This window comes from Rattus norvegicus, chromosome 12 (genome assembly GCF_021556685.1).
Source record: "Rattus norvegicus strain SHRSP/BbbUtx chromosome 12, alternate assembly SHRSP_T2T, whole genome shotgun sequence".
Lineage (NCBI taxonomy): Eukaryota > Metazoa > Chordata > Mammalia > Rodentia > Muridae > Rattus > Rattus norvegicus.
The window spans coordinates 48066000-48082280 of record NC_141545.1 but is presented as its reverse complement, the minus strand read 5'-3'; the positions used below and the strand labels follow the sequence as shown (position 1 = coordinate 48082280).

The following is a 16281-nucleotide window of genomic DNA, read 5'->3' as shown; positions in this document are numbered from 1 at the left end:
AGTGATTTCAGCATAGAATTCTCGGTCATGACAAACTCGAATATGAGGCTAGAACCTTGTCACAGATGCTGGGATGGTTACCTTACATGCCTCCACCCAAGGGATTGCCTGCCAAACTGGGGAAGGACAGAAAGCTCGGGGAGACTCCTTCCCGATGAAGGGCAGAATTTTCTGGAATGAAGACACACAACCAAGAGTTTGAGTTGAATAATTAATAAGATTAGGAAAAACACAGCAAGCATGGTCGTGGGAAGGGCAATTATTAACTCCGGGGAAATAGGTACGCTGGGTGGAATAAGGAGCAGGGTTCACTAAATGGAGATCGGCAGTGTTTACGTGCAGTTCCAACAGCAGCCACTGCTGCTGGCTTAATATAAACCTGGGCTATTGGAGGGACGGAGAGTGCGGTGGGCTCTGGGTACAAGGCCAGGTGGCAGTAAACAAAGATCAAGAGTCCCAGTGCGAGCACCTCCATGCTCCATGGGGATAGTGGAGGTGACAACAGAAGTGCTGGCTAGGCTCAGACTTGGGGGATGGACCTGGAGTTCCTGGGCTCTTTGCCTGAATGAAAGTAAAAACAATGGAAGCTTAAAATAACTGAAGCAAGCCAGGAATGTGGCCACATTCCCTCACTCCCAGCACTCGAATGCAGGCAAATCTCTGAGTTCAAGGCCAGCTTGAACTATGTAGTGAGTTCCAGAACAGCCAGGGCCATGTAGAGAGACTACGTCTCAAGAAAACCAGAACCCCCCCCCAAAAAAAAAAATCAAAACAAGAAATAGTTTATAAGTTTGGACAGTTCATTGCTGAGAGAATTAGACCAGGAATTTAACATTAAGGAGAAAGCTGGCAGACCCAATACCCAGGACCCACTTTGTGGAACTCCCACAAGTTGTTCCCTAATCTCCACACTCATGCCTGCCTTCTCCAAAAGAAACCTGAAAGGAAAGCATTGTTCTTCGCCCTTGACTCAAGTTACTGATTTAAACTTCCTGTGAATGAACTGCCCTCAAAAACAATGTCCTCTTCCCCACTCTGAGCAAGATCGCCTCGCAGGAAGTTTGCAGACTGAGGCCCAGGAGCAGGTTTTCCCTGGTTTCTAAGAATGTTCACAAAATGCTAACTCAGATGATGGGGGCTCTGGGCATGTTGGTGCCCTTTTGCGGATCTGTTTGTTTTCAGGGTTAGTTTTGAGAACACAGATGCTGTGGCCATTGGCTTCACTTGTGTTGTGGAAGTGAGAGGCGGGTCTGTTGATGCTGCCCCTACAGGCTTATCAATGGCAGGCAATTTTGTGCTTTCAATGAGAATGCACTGGTCGACATGCTAGTCCCGTGAGGTAAGAGCTGTTAACTGCCGTGGTTGGAGAAACTGGAGATCAGAGCTGACGTTGTTTGAGCTGGTGTCCACAGCTAGTGAGAGCAGAATCGGGGTCCAGCTTCATAGTCTCCCCCTTCAGCTGTGTGTGCTTCTCTTCTGCCAGAATGGCCAGGGTCCTGCGTTCTCCCTGGGAGGTCAGAGTGTGACCTCAGAAAGGGAGGGCCTGCTGGGTACACAGCCGGCCTCCCAAGAGCCCACATCTTGCCCATCTTACCTAGAGTTCGGTTTATCTGGGTCAGGTGGGAAGTATACAGAAAGTAGCTTCTGAGCGTGGTTGGAGAGAGCTTGTCCGTTGTTCTTAAACTTACTTAATCTAAAATCAGAAATAACATTTTTAGTTCTGGTTAGTTCTAGATCTCTGCCTAAGTAGAATAATTGTTTCCTGGGATCATAATCAGTTATTTTGTTTGTTTGCTTTATATTTGTTTTCAGGGTTTTTGAGGTATGGTTTACATGTGTCTTAGTTAGGGTTTTACTGCTGTGAACAGACACCATGATCAAGGCAACTCTTTTTTTTTTTTTTTTTTTGGTTCTTTTTTTTTTTTCGGAGCTGGGGACCGAACCCAGGGCCTTGCGCTTCCTAGGTAAGCGCTCTACCACTGAGCTAAATCCCCAGCCCCCAAGGCAACTCTTATAAGGACGACATTTAATTGGGGCTGGCTTACAGGTTCAGAGGTTCAGTCCATTATCATCAAGGCGGGAACATGGTAGCATCCAGGCAGGCCTGGTGCAGGAGGAGCTGAGAGTTCTACATTTTCATCTGGAGGCTACTAGGAGAAGACTGGCTTTCAGGCAGCTAGGATGAGGGTCTTAAAGCCCACGCCCACAGTGATACACCTACCCAACAAGACCACACCTCTAAATAGTGCCATTCCCTTGGCCAATCATATTCAAACCATGACAACTTGAAAAAAAAAAAAGTACCGTCATTCATTCATTTTCTTTTTTTTTTTTTTTGGTTCTTTTTTTCGGAGCTGGGGACCGAACCCAGGGCCTTGCGCTTCCTAGGCAAGCGCTCTACCACTGAGCTAAATCCCCAACCCCTCATTCATTCATTTTCGACAGGGTCTCTATGTAGACCAGGCAGGCCTTGAACTCACTGAAATTCTTCTGCCTCCCGCAGAGATTAAAGGTATATGCGACCGCACCTGGCTTGATCTTTTTGTTTGTTCTGTTAGACTGTCTAGTGTATATAGTGTATCTTGATCATACCCACTCCAGTTCTCCCTCTCCCTCCCGAGTGCCCAGGGCAGACCCTTTCACATTCATGTTCACTTAAATCTCATTTCCTGTGTGTGTGTGAGCTCCTGACTGACTGACTGTGCACTCTGTGTGTCTGCAGAGGCCAGAAGAGGGTGTCGGGTCCCCTGGAACTGGAGTTACAGATGGTTGTGAGCAGCCGTGTCTGTCGGTGCTGAGAACGGAACCTCAGTATTCTGCCTGAGCAGCACGCGCTCTTACCCTCTCAGCCATCTTCCCAGCCCCTCCCCTGTAAAAAGAAGTGTCTTTACCTTGCATGTGCACATGACTCTGCTCTTGTGTACCCATACCATGCTGTGCGTGGACGTCAGACTCCTGGCTTATGGGTCCATTGTCTCCTTTAGCGTTTGGTCCTTAGCTTTGATATTTGGTCGAGTTAATGCTGCTGACGTGTGCGTGGGTGTGGGGCTGCCTTCCAGTGCTCACATCTCACCCACAGTCATCAACCAGGGGTATATATTTGGGATATTTCTGAAAGGATATGTTCTGTCTAGAGGTTTTTGAATTTGGCTTTCCTTCTTCAAGTTCAAGAAAGGCATGTTGACTGGATTAAAATAGTGTATCCACATTGAGGGTGTTTTTTGTTCCCTGAGCCTGGAGATTCTACAGTGTCTAGAGAATTGATTGTCACAACTGGGGCAGGAGGAGAATGGGCTTCTGGCTGTGACTAGTGGGTGGAGCTGAGAAATGCTGCTGAAAATCCCATAACGCACAGAGGCAGCGTCCGATGACAAGTGCCTGTGCACACTCTGTGCACACGTACACCCTCAGCGTTTGTCACGTCTGCTGAAACGTTGTGTGGGTTTGGTCTTCACAGGTCTCCGAGACACTGAAGCGCTTTGCAGTGAAGGTGACAACAGCTAGTGTGAAGGAGCGGAGAGAGATTCTCAGTGAACTGGGGCGATGTATTGCTGGGAAAGGTGTGTATTTGCCCGCACTGCTGCGTCTTGTGGGAAGTCCGTGTGCTCTCACTTTGTTTAGTCCCTGAGCCGGCTCCTGCCTGCACCTTTTTTTTCCTTTTTTAAGTGTGCTTCAAAACAGGTGAAACATTTGGGTCAGTACAGGTAGGTTTGTTTTTGTTCTGCTTTTGAAACAGGGTTTCTCTGTGTAGCCCTGGCTGCCCTGGAACTTGCTCTGTACTCCAGGCTGGCCTCGAACTCAGAGGCCTGCCTGCCTCTGCCTTACTTACCGGAATCAAAGGTGAGCACCACCACTGCCTGGCCGTTTTTCATAGTTTTTTTTTTTTTTTTTTTTTTTTCCGGAGCTGGGGACCGAACCCAGGGCCTTGCGCTTCCTAGGCAAGCGCTCTACCACTGAGCTAAATCCCCAACCCCCGTTTTTCATAGTTTTAATTATGTTGATTCCAAATGTTTCTAAAGATACGTCAATCTTTGTTGAGTGGTACAGTGGGCACACAGACATTTTCTTTGTGGTTTGGGACACTGTTCCTTGTATGTCCACGGACATGAGAAGATGGTGGCAGGTGGTTTCCAGCTAAGGACCCTAAGCCTTGCTAAGATTGAGAGATCCAAGTTTTCTAATGCGCCCCGAGAACATTTCACCACAGGTGTTTGAATTTTACTACATCTTCTTTTTTTGTGTGTGTGGGGGGGTGGTTATTTGAGAAAAGGACTCCTTAGAATGACCCTGAGTCACCAGTCGCCTTTCTTTCTTTCTTTTCTTTCTTTCTTTCTTTCTTTCTTTCTTTCTTTCTTTCTTTCTTTCTTTCTTTCTTCCTTTCTTTCTTCCTTCCTTCCTTTCTTTCTTTCTTTATTTTATGTGTAAGTACACTATAACTGTCTTCAGACACACCAGAAGAGGGCATCAGATCTCATTACAGATGGTTATGAGCCACCATGTGGTTGCTGGGATTTGAACTCAGGACCTCGGGAAGAACAGTCAGTGCTCTCAACCGCTGAGCCATCTCTCCAGCCCCCGCCAGTCGCCTTTCTTAGCACTTGTTCCTGGAATTACAGGTGCACACTACTGCACCAGACTCAAACCAGCCAGCCTACCTTCCCTTCCCTACCCCGCTCCCTCCACCCCCCAGACATCCTCTCGCTGGGTGGACCCAGCCGTCTTGTAGCTCATGGCTGTCCTCTAGCCTCGACCTCTCTAGTGCTGAGCTCATGGATGTCAGCTACCACATCTGGCTTTTCCTACCAGTCTTCCCTCACATTCCTGCCTGCTGCTTCAAACCTGCTGTTGCCTGGGTGACAGCCAAGCTTGTTAAAGCTGTAAGTGATGTCAGCTGCTGCATGAGCATCTGGGTTGTCCTGGGTGCTGTAGGGATCATTATGCACCCTCGGAGGTGGCTCTCAGCTGGGCTGTAGTTGATTAAGGTCGCTGTGCAGTGCATGTGTGTACTGAGCCGTGCTGGGGGGTTCCGTGCAGAATAACCGCTTAAGTCCTGCATCCCTTACCCCATTCAGGAGGAAGTTTGACTCTGCGCCCCAGTTTATGAACCATTCTGCATCTTTTTTTTTTTTTTTTTTTTTTTTTGGTTCTTTTTTTTCGGAGCTGGGGACCAAACCCAGGGCCTTGCACTTCCTAGGCAAGCGCTCTACCACTGAGCTAAATCCCCAACCCCAGCATTCTGTATCTTTAGAGGGTGGTTTTGCTTTTCTGGCCCTGAATGTACAGTTTGGGGTACGTTGTACTTGTGGAGTGCTCTGGAGTGAAAGCGCAGCCTCCTCCTGGGGTCTGTGGCTTTCAGTCCTCTCACACTCAGCCCAGGTTGAACATGAGCTAGGGATGCCTCTCCAAGGCTAGTGAGCGGGTGAGTGAGACCCTCTGCAGCTTGTGGGTGTTTCCTGTCATTGTTCCTGGTCTGTCAGCCTGTCCCTGGCTCTGGCTGCTGGTTTCCTTAGTGCCGAGAGCTCCACAGGGGCCGGTCTCCGTGCTGGGCTTGTTTGCTCTCCTTCGCCTGGGCTCCAGTGTCTCACACATAGGCCGAGTTTCCCCAGCCAAGCTTCCCTCTGCCAGCTGTATGCTGTGGTCTGGCGGGTGTGCTTGTCCCAGCCGACTCTGCCAGGCTGTTCTTGTTGCCCTCTACTGGCTGCTTGGCTTCCTGTTTACTTCCTCCTTGGGAGCTGGGATTTCAGCAGAGCCCACCCGGCGGGCAGGTGCCTTGCTGTACCGGAGTCTTAGAAGAGACCTGAGTGCAGGAGCTCTCAGTGTACCCACCCGTCTTCCTGCCCTCTGCTCTTCCCACAGCTGACTAATGTGTCAGCAAGTCGAGACTTTCAGAACCATCTAGTTACAGGCGCCTTTTCTGTCCTAGATCCTTGTGGTTCTTAGTCTTTGCTTTTTCCTTTTTTTCTGAGACGTGGTCTCTATGTAGTTCCCACTCTCCTTGAACTATGTAGACCAGGCTGACCTAGAACCCATAGAGATTCACCCGTATCTGCCACTGCCTCCCCGAGGAGGGCTTGGATTAAGGCATGCATCACCATCTGGCTTCTGGCACTTGCAAACTTTTGTTTGTTTGTTTGTTTTTGTCTTTTTTTTTTTTTTTTTTTGGAGCTGGGGACCGAACCCAGGGCCTTGCGCTTGCTAGGCAAGCGCCTTGTTTGTTATTTTGTGTTCATGCCTGTTTGTGTCTGGTGTATGTTCCAGTGTCAGGATACACATGTGAAGGAGGCAGCTCTTTCCTTCCACCTGGGGTCAGGCTTATAAAGTGTATACCTTTACCCACTAGACCACCTTGCCCCCCACCTGTTTTGTTTCTTTAGTGTATGAGACAGGGTCTCTGTGTTACCCAGGCTGGCTTCAAACTTCAGGGAGCAGGTGATCCTTGTATCTCAGACTCCTGAGTAGTGGGGAGGGACTACAGGCCTGTGCCACTGCATTGGTTTATGCTGTCTGTCTGTCTATTTTTGAGACAGTTTACTCTGGCTGGCTTGTAACTCGATATGTAGACGACTGTGGCCTTTAACTCACAGAAACCTGCTGGGCTTAAAGGTGTGCATCCCTGCATCTGGCCTTTCTGCTAACTTTTAGACCACTTGTTAGGCTGTGTGAGCAAACACCTGCCACGCCTCACAAACCGAACAGCACAGTGTAAGCCAATGCCCAGGCTGTGGAGCAGGGCAGTCAGGCGTGGCCCTACTGCTCCCTGCTCTGTAGGGAGAGGGGATATTGAGGTCTGGTGCTTCCGTCTCATTGGTTCAGCACATGTCTCCTTACTCTAAGTTTTCTGTACCGTGTGTTTTTTCTCCTTGAGATTTTACAAGGATACAGACAGGACTTACTGAGGCTCTGTAAGGTGCCGGATCCTGTCTGACAGGACTGACGGCAGCAGTCGGTCAGCACTGTGCTTGCTGTTGAGTCTCTGTAAACTTTGCTTTCAGATCTGCCAGAGGGAGCAGTGAAAGGGCTCTGCAAGCTGTTCTGCTTGACCCTGCATCGATACAGGTGAGTGCGACAGACACCCGGGTTTCAAACCATGCCATAGAGGGACACTGTGTCAGGGAGACAGTGTAGGACAATGGGTAGAGCCTCCAGCTGTTAGAGCCAGACTTCTTAGGTCCATGCTCTTTACTGGGCAAGGTACTTAGCCTCCCTGTGCCTCAGTTTCCTCATCTGCAGAATGGGGGTGATAGCATGTCATACCTCATGGGAAGTCGTTAGTGTGAAGGCCTGGGACCTGCCTTATTATGATACCTCAGCACACATGTGTAGTCATTAGTTGGGCTTGTAAAGCTTTGAGGTCATGCGGCATATACCATGAGCATACATTCTGCCTCTTGTCATCCTGTACTCTTTCTGGGGTGAGGTGGCTTCGTCTCCTTCATCTCCATCACTGGAATATAGGGCCCTCGGTTTCCCCCCAGGAAGAGCAGTGCTTGGCATCTGCTGTCCTGTGTCTGCTGAGGTCACCATGTTGCTCCCCGCTTCCTTCCTACCCTAGGGATGCAGCTTCTCGCAGAGCCCTGCAGGCAGCCATTCAGCAGCTGGCTGAGGCCCAGCCAGAAGCCACAGCCAAGAACCTCCTGCACTCTCTTCAGTCCTCAGGGGTCGGCTCCAAAGCGTGTGTTCCCAGGTAAGGGGTGAGGGCTGGGTGCCTCCAGGGGTTAGCGGGGGTCTTCTCAGGCAGGACGATGTAGAGCTGTGAGCTCGCCTGGCTCACTCTCTGGCTTTGCACTCTGCAGGGCACCTAGAGAGCGCCTCTGGAGAGAGGAGCAGATTACTGGAGAAAACTAACCCCTGAGCTGTCTCCAACCTCATGTTTTAGTGTTGCCCATGTCAGGTGATGGGACTTTAGCCAGTGAGGCCTGGACTCTTGTCCCGAGTTGTCACTGATGGAGCTGGGCGTCAGGACGAGTGTTTGTCTCCAGATGGAGGCAGGCTCTGCACTCAGCTCTTCTCTCACCTTCTCCTGTAGCAAAAGCAGCGGCTCAGCCGCCTTGCTGGCCCTGACCTGGACCTGCCTTCTTGTGCGGATTGTCTTTCCCCTGAAGGCCAAGCGGCAAGGAGACATCTGGAACAAGCTGGTAGGTCCTTTGCCTTTGGAGCCACAAGGGGTCAGCTTTACCCCGTGATGTGAGGCGTCCGTCACATCCAAGTGCTCGCCAGTGGCATGAGTCTGGTGATGGGCATAAGTGCCATAGGAATCACATTCTGTTCGCTGAGGTTCCCAAGTGTCTCTGTATTGGCCATGATGCGAGGGCCTTGCCTTTGTGAGAGGCCAGACCAGGGGAGACAACTGAAAGGCAGGCTGCTGGACGCTACGGTGATGTAGATGATGCTGTTTCCTGGCTAAGCGGTCTCTCACTGTGTCTAGATTTCAGGGTGATAGGTTTCCGGCTGCTGTCTTGGTCCTCTCCTCTCCTCTCCTCTGCTCCTGTGCCTGCACCTTGCACACTCTCTGTCTCTCCTTCCCACCTGTCTGCTAACCTGCTAGCCAGCTGGGAGCATCTCTTGATGTCTAGGTATGCTTAGTACAGGTCAGGGCAGGAGCGTGCTCGATGGTTCTGGATGGAGTCTTGCATGTGATGTTGTAGGTCTAATATTTGGCCATGAGATTTGACAGAGCCACTTAACCTACTCACCTCAGAGAGGTGTCACAGAGAGCCTTGCAGTGGCCATAGGCACTGTACAGTGCCTGTACATGTAGATGACTCATGGCATTACAAACCTGAAACCATATCATGGTGAAGCAGCCAGCCAGGCAGACAGACAGACAGATGGCCTTCTGTCTGCTTTCCTACCTAGACACCTTTAGGGACAGCTGTGGTGTGGCCTTTGGCAGTGGGTTAGTGGTGAGCCAGAGCTCTGACATTTTCCTGGTAGTAATTGGTATGAGTTTGACTCTGGAAGCCTTCAGCGTGTGGCTTTCATTGTTAGTGAATGGCTTTCTACTAAGGTGGTTAATAATAGGCAAGATCCCTGGCTGATCTCCTGAGTTCTTACAGTGTTACCTGTGGGAAGTCAGCCGGCTCAGTGAGTGGGAGGGTCGGCTGTAGAGTGTTGTACTACAGGACAGAACGTGTGTGACTCGATGCAGTGACAAGACTCTGGACTTTTCCTTTGCTGAGTCTGTTAGATACGGGATTAATTCAGCTGTTTGCTGGCTGGCCCTGGGCTAGAAGCTGGGGCTGCTGTGTAAAAGCGCTGAGGAGCCCTCTGCTGATGTGGAGCTTGCTCGCTGCTGGAGAAGACACAGTGGTGGAGGTGGGGAATGTGGCCAGGGTGGTGGCAGCAAGGCTTCTGTGAGGAGAAGGTGACTCGAGCAAGGGCTGGCTCATCTCAGAGAGAGGGGATCCCAGTAGGGTTCTGTAGGTGGCAGAGGTGGGCCCGTTTAACTGTTGAATCTTAACCCTGACAAATAAAACAGGTGTAGAAGGCTGTGCTATTAGCATAGCCTATAAAAACACAATCGCATAGACAGCCATGACTCTCCCTAGCTACTATGGTCCCTGGTGCACTAGATTTTGTGACTATAGAAATATTTTCTGTGTATCTGATCATTTATGGCCCAGTGGTGGAGATTTTTGTTAACATCTGTGCTTTCTATCTCTTTAGGATTTATTCTTTTCTTGTCGTTGTTTTTGAGACGGCATCTCACTTTGGTGGCTGGCCTAGAACTCACTGTGTAGAACAGGCTGATCTGGCACTCACAGAGATCTGGCTGCCTCTGCCTCCTAAGTACTGATCAAAGGAGTCCACCATACTTGCCTCTAGCATTTGGTCCTTAATGAAGGACAAGTCTAGGCAGATAACATTAACCAGGACCGTCTGGTCTTTTTCTGAATGGCAGCTGTCTCACTGACATTTGATACACATTTTGTCTTTTTTAAATTGTTTGTTATGGGGTGAACTTGGGACTTCATGCATGCTATTCTGAGCTACATCCCCATTTGTGTCTTTAATACCGTTACCGTTTTCTCTCTCTGAACGAGAAGGTGCACCCTGTCATCGGAGGTAAATAAATGCACGAATGATCAGTGTAGGTAAAAAATAGGAGTTGGGGCTGGAGAGATGGCTCAGCAGTTAAGAGCACTGGCTGCTCTTGTGGAAGACTCTGGTTTGATTCCCAGCACCTACATGGTGGTTCACAACTGTCTGTAACCCCAATTCCAGGGGCTATGATAGCCTTTTTTGGCCTTCCGCACACATATATGTAGTGCACAGCCATACGTGCAGGCAAACTACCCATATAAACTGAAAAGAAGGGGGCGGGGACTTAGGCCAAGGGTTGGTAGAAGACGGTAGAATGGAAGAAGTCTAGTGGGAAGGAAGTGGGATCTGTAAGCCTGATGTCTGTGGCAGACTGTGAGGGTCCCAGATGCCTGTGTCAGTCATCCTGAGTAAAGTATTTCCTGTCCCGGCAGGTGGAGGTGCAGTGTCTGCTGCTGCTGGAGGTGCTGGGCGGCTCCCACAAGCATGCTGTGGACGGCGCTGTGAAGAAACTCACTAAGCTATGGAAAGAGGTGAGTGGAGCTGGTGGGAGGGGGGAGGCTGTGCCTTCTCTGTACCACCGCTGCCATCTGACTCACCACTGTCTGCCTCCTCTTCAGAACCCTGGGCTGGTGGAGCAGTACTTCTCAGCCATCCTTAGCCTAGAACCCAACCAAAACTATGCCGGCATGCTGGGGCTGCTCGTGCAGTTCTGTACAAATCACAAAGAGATGGACGTGGTCAATCAGCACAAGGCAGGTGTCCAGCACGGTGACTGTGGGTTTGATGCATTAGGCGGTCTGGTGGGAAGGAGTGGGAACTCTTTGTCCCATGGCCTCTCCTGTGACTCAGTGAATCCTGGTGTAGACACCAGGGTGATAGTTCACTCTTCACCTCTGTGGGCAGCACCCATGCACCAAACACTGTGCAGGAGACTGTGACCCTCGTGAAACGGAGTCAGAGGTTGTCACCTAGTTAATTCCGCCTGAGAAATGTGACAGGAAATAGGCATTGGGGGCTCTGACTTGGACTGTAAGGCAAGGACTTAGGGGTAAAGTGAAGCTGGCCAGTAAAGAGGTGCGGCAGAGAGAGAGCATTGAGAGGGTGAGCGGGCGGGCGGGCTGGTCTGTGAGAGTGATAAGGGCTCCAGATGACCCTGCGGTGAGCAGGCGGGGCCAGCAGAGCCCTGGAAATGACTGCTCCCTTCAGTAGCGAGCACTGGAGAGTGGGAAGCTGTGGCGTGGGACCCCTGCCTAACACTGGGTCCGTCTGCCTTGTAGAGTACCCTGCTGGAGTTCTACGTGAAGCACATTCTGATGAGCAAAGCCAAGCCTCCCAAGTACTTGTTGGTGAGTGGACTGCACATCTGCCACCCAGGTGGCGCCAGATCCTGCTTCGTCTGGACACTGCCTGCTCCTTACCCGTCCCTGAGGCCGGGGCCTGACTCTTCTCTTTGTAGGACAACTGCGCCCCGCTGCTCCGGTTCATGTCCCACTCTGAGTTTAAGGACCTGATTCTGCCTACCATACAGAAGTCCTTGCTGAGGAGCCCGGAGAATGTTATAGAGAGTAGGTTCCTGCTGAGGGAGCTGCTGGGAGGCGAGGGCTGGCTGAGCGGTCCTGTTCTGTTGGCCCGGCCGCAGGACGGCTTGTGCTGGGAGTGTGGCACGTGTCGCTCTTACCCAGTGGGCAGGCTGTGTGTGCCTGTGCCTGTGCCTGAGTGCATGCACCCACAGAGGCCAGAGAAAGGCATCGGATCCCTGGAACTAGAGTTCTAGGCAGTTGTGAGGCTGATGTGGATCCCGGAGAGCGGCTGCTGCTCTTCACTGCCGAGCCATTGCTCTGACCCACAGGTGCTGTCTCGTGAGAAGCTTTGGAAGAGTATCCCCTTAGAATACTGCTCATTGTTAGAGTCTGCAGAACTTTCTGCAGACCACTGTGATTAGTAACCCTTTCTATGGACAGCTTGGACTTGCCGGGAGGCCCTGAGCCCTGGCTCAAGGGTGTGATGACTTTGTGGTCTTGTCACCACACAGCTAACCAGGCTGGGCAGAATGGACACCTGCACTTAAAACTGACGGCCAGTGGTTTCTGTCCCCTTAGCTATCTCCAGCCTGCTGGCTTCAGTGACACTTGATCTCAGCCAGTATGCCCTGGACATCGTGAAAGGCTTGGCAAGTGAGTGTGCTGACCCCTCTGTACAGGTGACCTCTGCAGCCCCCGATGCACCTTTTACTGTATTTGTCAGTTTTTTGTTGAAAAGGGAGTGGACAACAGCTTTTTGGCTTAAAGGTGGTTTTTGTCAAACTGGCAAACTCAAGTGTAATCCTGGGAACCCCATAATGAAAGGAGAGAACCCATTCCCACAGATGTTCTCTGACTGTGGTGTGCCGCAGCAGCCCCTCCTCCCAGAATATATATAAATGTTAAAAAATGAGAAGAAGGGGAGGGCTCCCTCCTGAGGTCGGAGAGCTGGGAGCCAGGGGCACTGGGAGGAGAATAATGTCTGGGCCATCGGCTGCTACTGCCCCTGAGCTGTGGCTCTGTGTATCCAGATCAGCTGAAGTCCAACAGCCCCCGCCTGATGGACGAAGCGGTCCTGGCACTGCGTAACCTGTCCCGTCAGTGCAGTGACTCGTCCGCCACCGAGGCCCTGACTAAGCATCTGTTTGCAATCCTTGGAGGTGAGCTTGGAGGCGGGCACAGTAGATGGCCAAGGTTGGAACTGGGGCAGGGTGCGAACTTGATCCTGGGTCTGCTCCGGGAGAAGCTGTGGAAAGGGCACATCTCTGCACGTGTGAGCAAAAGCACACACGCCAGTATGGAGGGCGATATCAGCATCTTTAAGAATTTGTGTGTTGTGTTGATGGTAGAGAAAAAGAAAGGTGTGAAGATGGTAATAATGCCCTTGAGTCGTGGGAGCACGGGTGATGTAAGTGATTTTCTGTAAGAATGTGATACTGTATTTTAGTCAGAAAGCAGAGGCTATAAAGTGCTGTGTTAGACCGGAAGCGTTGCTGCTTCAGGGTGCACATGCGTGTCATCCAGTGGGGCCGGTGTGAACAAGCACTCCCTTTACCTCCTTGTAGGCTCCGAAGGGAAGCTGACCATCATAGCCCAGAAGATGAGCGTCCTTTCAGGTAGGGGTTCTGTACTAATGGGGAGGTTTAACGTAACCACCAGGTGAGGTAAGTCCTTTGAACCCTGATGCTTCCAGCAGGAGGCCTGGCTCTGGTAAAGGGAATTTCTGGAGGACAGCAGAGGGAGGGTCTGTATGTCATGGGGGTGGGGTGAGGGTGGGGTCGCAGGAAGGCTTGTTCAGGGGCAGGGCTGACTATAGCATCTGCCTTTCAGGGATTGGAAGCCTCAGTCATCATGGGGTATCGGGGCCTTCAGGTCAAGTTCTGAATGGGTGTGTGGCTGAGCTGTTCATCCCGTTCCTGCAACAGGAAGGTATTTCCTCGTGGCCTGGGGAGCGAAGAGTTTACACCCATTCTCTTGGATTCACTTTTCATCCCCGTCACAGGCCTCCCTCTCCTCCTAGTCCCACCTCACAGAGCCCTCCCCCCACTGCCTCCTCCCCCTTTGGTACCACTGCACCATGGCCATCTAGTCTCAGCAGGTGCAGGCACCATGGCTTTCAGCCAGCCTTCTGGGAGGCTTTCTAAAGGCGCCTCCTTGAGTTAGGGCGGGAGGCTTGCCTTGTCTCACTGCCTGCAGTGGTTTGACGTGGTTATGACGTCAGACCAACTGGACTTGTGCCGCTTGCCCTAGTGCACGAAGGGACCTTGGTACATGCTGTCTCTGTCCTGGCGCTCTGGTGCAACCGGTTCACGACAGAAGTGCCCAAGAAGCTCACTGACTGGTTCAAGAAAGTTTTCAGCCTTAAAACCTCCACTTCTGCAGTGAGGCACGCCTACCTGCAGTGCATGCTGGCCTCCTTCCGAGGTAAGCTGCCCCCTCCTCTGAAGAGATGGCTGAGCACACTCCCCACGGGCTCTCTCTTTGGATTCACTTACTGAACTTTCATCATGCCACCACCACCGACTTCCCAGTTGTCACAGTAGCAGCCTCTTCCCTTGCTGGATTTTACTCAGAAAGGACCTACACTCAGAACCTGTTGTACTGAGATCTAGTGTAAACGTCCAGTGCTGTGTGATCCCTAGCCCTGCCCCCTTGCTTTAGAGGTGACGTCACCGACTGACATCTCAGCTCAGACCTGTAAAGCCAGCACTTGGGAGGGAGGGGGAGGCAGGCAGGACCTCTGGGTCATCTTGAGCTGCGTACTGAACTTGGGCAGCTGAAGTCTGAGTGTGTGCTTAGCTGCAGTTGTAACTGTGAAAGCCTGCTGATTTGTTTTGAGGTAGGGTCTCTCTCCATAGCCCTGTCTGTGCTGAAACTCACAGGTCTGCCTGCTGGGATTAAAGGCCCTGTGCCACCACAGCTGACTTACTTATTTAGTGTGTTTATTCCACAGGTCAGCAGCTTGGTTTGAACTTTGGGGTTTGGGACTGGAGGTCGTCAGGTGTGGGGGCAGCAGATTAGAGTGGGTCGGATTTTAATTTATGGGTGTAGAATTTAGGTCACAGATTCTTGTCCTGCTCTTTGAGGTGTTTGGCAAGTTAACTGAAGGACTTTAGCCAGTTCATAACCTGGGTGGATAACGTCTTCTCATGTAACATTGTCACCCCTGCCAAGCAGGGTGTCTCTAAGGTGCTTCTCTCCACAGGTGACACACTCTTGCAGGCCTTGGACTTTCTGCCCTTGCTCATGCAGACAGTAGAGAAGGCGGCCTCCCAGAGCACTCAGGTCCCCACAGTCACCGAAGGCGTCGCCGCAGCCCTGTTGGTCTCCAAGCTCTCTGTGGCCGACTCACAAGCTGGTAAGGGTCTGCATGTGTGCAGGGTCCCGGTAAGGTGACAAGGCTCTTTTCATAGGCCCTGATCCCTCAGCTTCAGGGTCCACTGATATCTGCAGGAAAGAGCTCAGGAGTGCAGTGGGGACCTCACTGTCCGTGGCTGAGACTCCAGTGCTCCGGTGGGGGCTGGTTTGCAGCATTGCTAGCCCGAGTGTCAGGACTTCACGTCGTTTTGTTGTTGTTTTGTGTTCCTGTGTGCGTGAGGGTTTGCCTGCGTGGATGGGCATCACAGGCATTCGGGACCACAGATGTCAGAAGAGGGAGTGGGTTTCCTTGTAGTTGGAGTTATAGACGGCTGTGAGCTGCCAGGTAGGTGCTAGGAACCCAGGTCCTCCGCAAGAGTAGCCAGTGCTTCCCCCACTCCCACCCCCACCCCCACCCCCCGGAGCTGGGGACCGAACCCGGGGCCTTGCGCTTCCTAGGTAAGCGCTCTACCACTGAGCTAAATCCCCAACCCGTAGCCAGTGCTCTTAACCACGGAGTCATCTTTCCAGACTTTGTGTCTAAATGACTTACATATTCATAGGATGTTCTCATTCATTTCCGTTCTATTCCGTTGCTGAGGTAACACACCCTGACAAAAGACACTTAGAGAAAGGAGCTACAATTCCAGCTACAGCTCTGGTCATCGTGGGAAAGTTAAGGCAGGAACTTGAAGCAGCAAGTTCCCTCACATCTGCAGTCAGGGCTGACAGGAAGTGTCATGGTCACTCACTTGTCTTCAGTTGGACGTCCTTTTCACCCAGGTCAGGATCCCCCACCTAAGGAGTGGCACAACCCACCACAGGCTGGGGCGAGTCCCATCAGTTGACTGAATTAGGAGAGTTTTCCGCAGACAGGCTGCACATAGTCTAGACACCACCCCAGTCTAGACAGCAGCTCGCTGGCTCTCCTGAGGGCTCTATGCTGTGTCAGTTATGATGAGAGGTAACCATTGCGTAGGGTGTAAGGACGGCTCGTGGTTAGGGACATTTACCGCATTTGCACCGGTGTGGTGGCTCACAGCCGCCTGTGACTCCAGCTCCTGGGCATCCTGTGCCTTCTGACCCCACCGGCACTGCGTTTACGAAGTGCACATATATTCGGATACAGGAAGTAAGTCATTTACAAAGCACCACAGAGGTAAGTCGTAAAGTGATAGCTTCCTTTTAGCCCTGTCTTCAGCCACTCGGCTTGTTTGGTTAGGAGTGGCAGTTTCGTGTCCTCATGCCTCGGTGTACAGTGGAGCATGCTGGGTAACATACTCTGTTTGCCATGTCACCTACCAACCGCATGTGCAAGAGCCTTCCTTCTTTTCCCGCCCTGGGATCCTCGGCGTTTCTG

At 51.5% G+C, this 16281-nt stretch overlaps 1 protein-coding gene across 3 annotated transcripts in view; it reads left to right on the top strand.

Moving 5' to 3' along the window:
* Positions 1-16281, top strand: part of Gcn1 (GCN1 activator of EIF2AK4) — a 61218-nt gene that overhangs the window by 3305 nt on the left and 41632 nt on the right. For all 3 annotated transcript variants that reach the window (XR_015634162.1, NM_001168664.1, XM_087579409.1), the window contains 14 exon segments: positions 3458-3560; positions 6993-7056; positions 7553-7684; positions 8027-8135; positions 10476-10574; positions 10662-10796; positions 11322-11390; positions 11501-11609; positions 12144-12218; positions 12596-12724; positions 13130-13180; positions 13395-13493; positions 13815-13988; positions 14770-14922. Coding sequence is in view for 2 of the 3 variants with exons in the window: in NM_001168664.1 (NP_001162135.1) it covers positions 3458-3560; positions 6993-7056; positions 7553-7684; positions 8027-8135; positions 10476-10574; positions 10662-10796; positions 11322-11390; positions 11501-11609; positions 12144-12218; positions 12596-12724; positions 13130-13180; positions 13395-13493; positions 13815-13988; positions 14770-14922 (1501 nt within the window). In the remaining variant the exon portion in view is untranslated.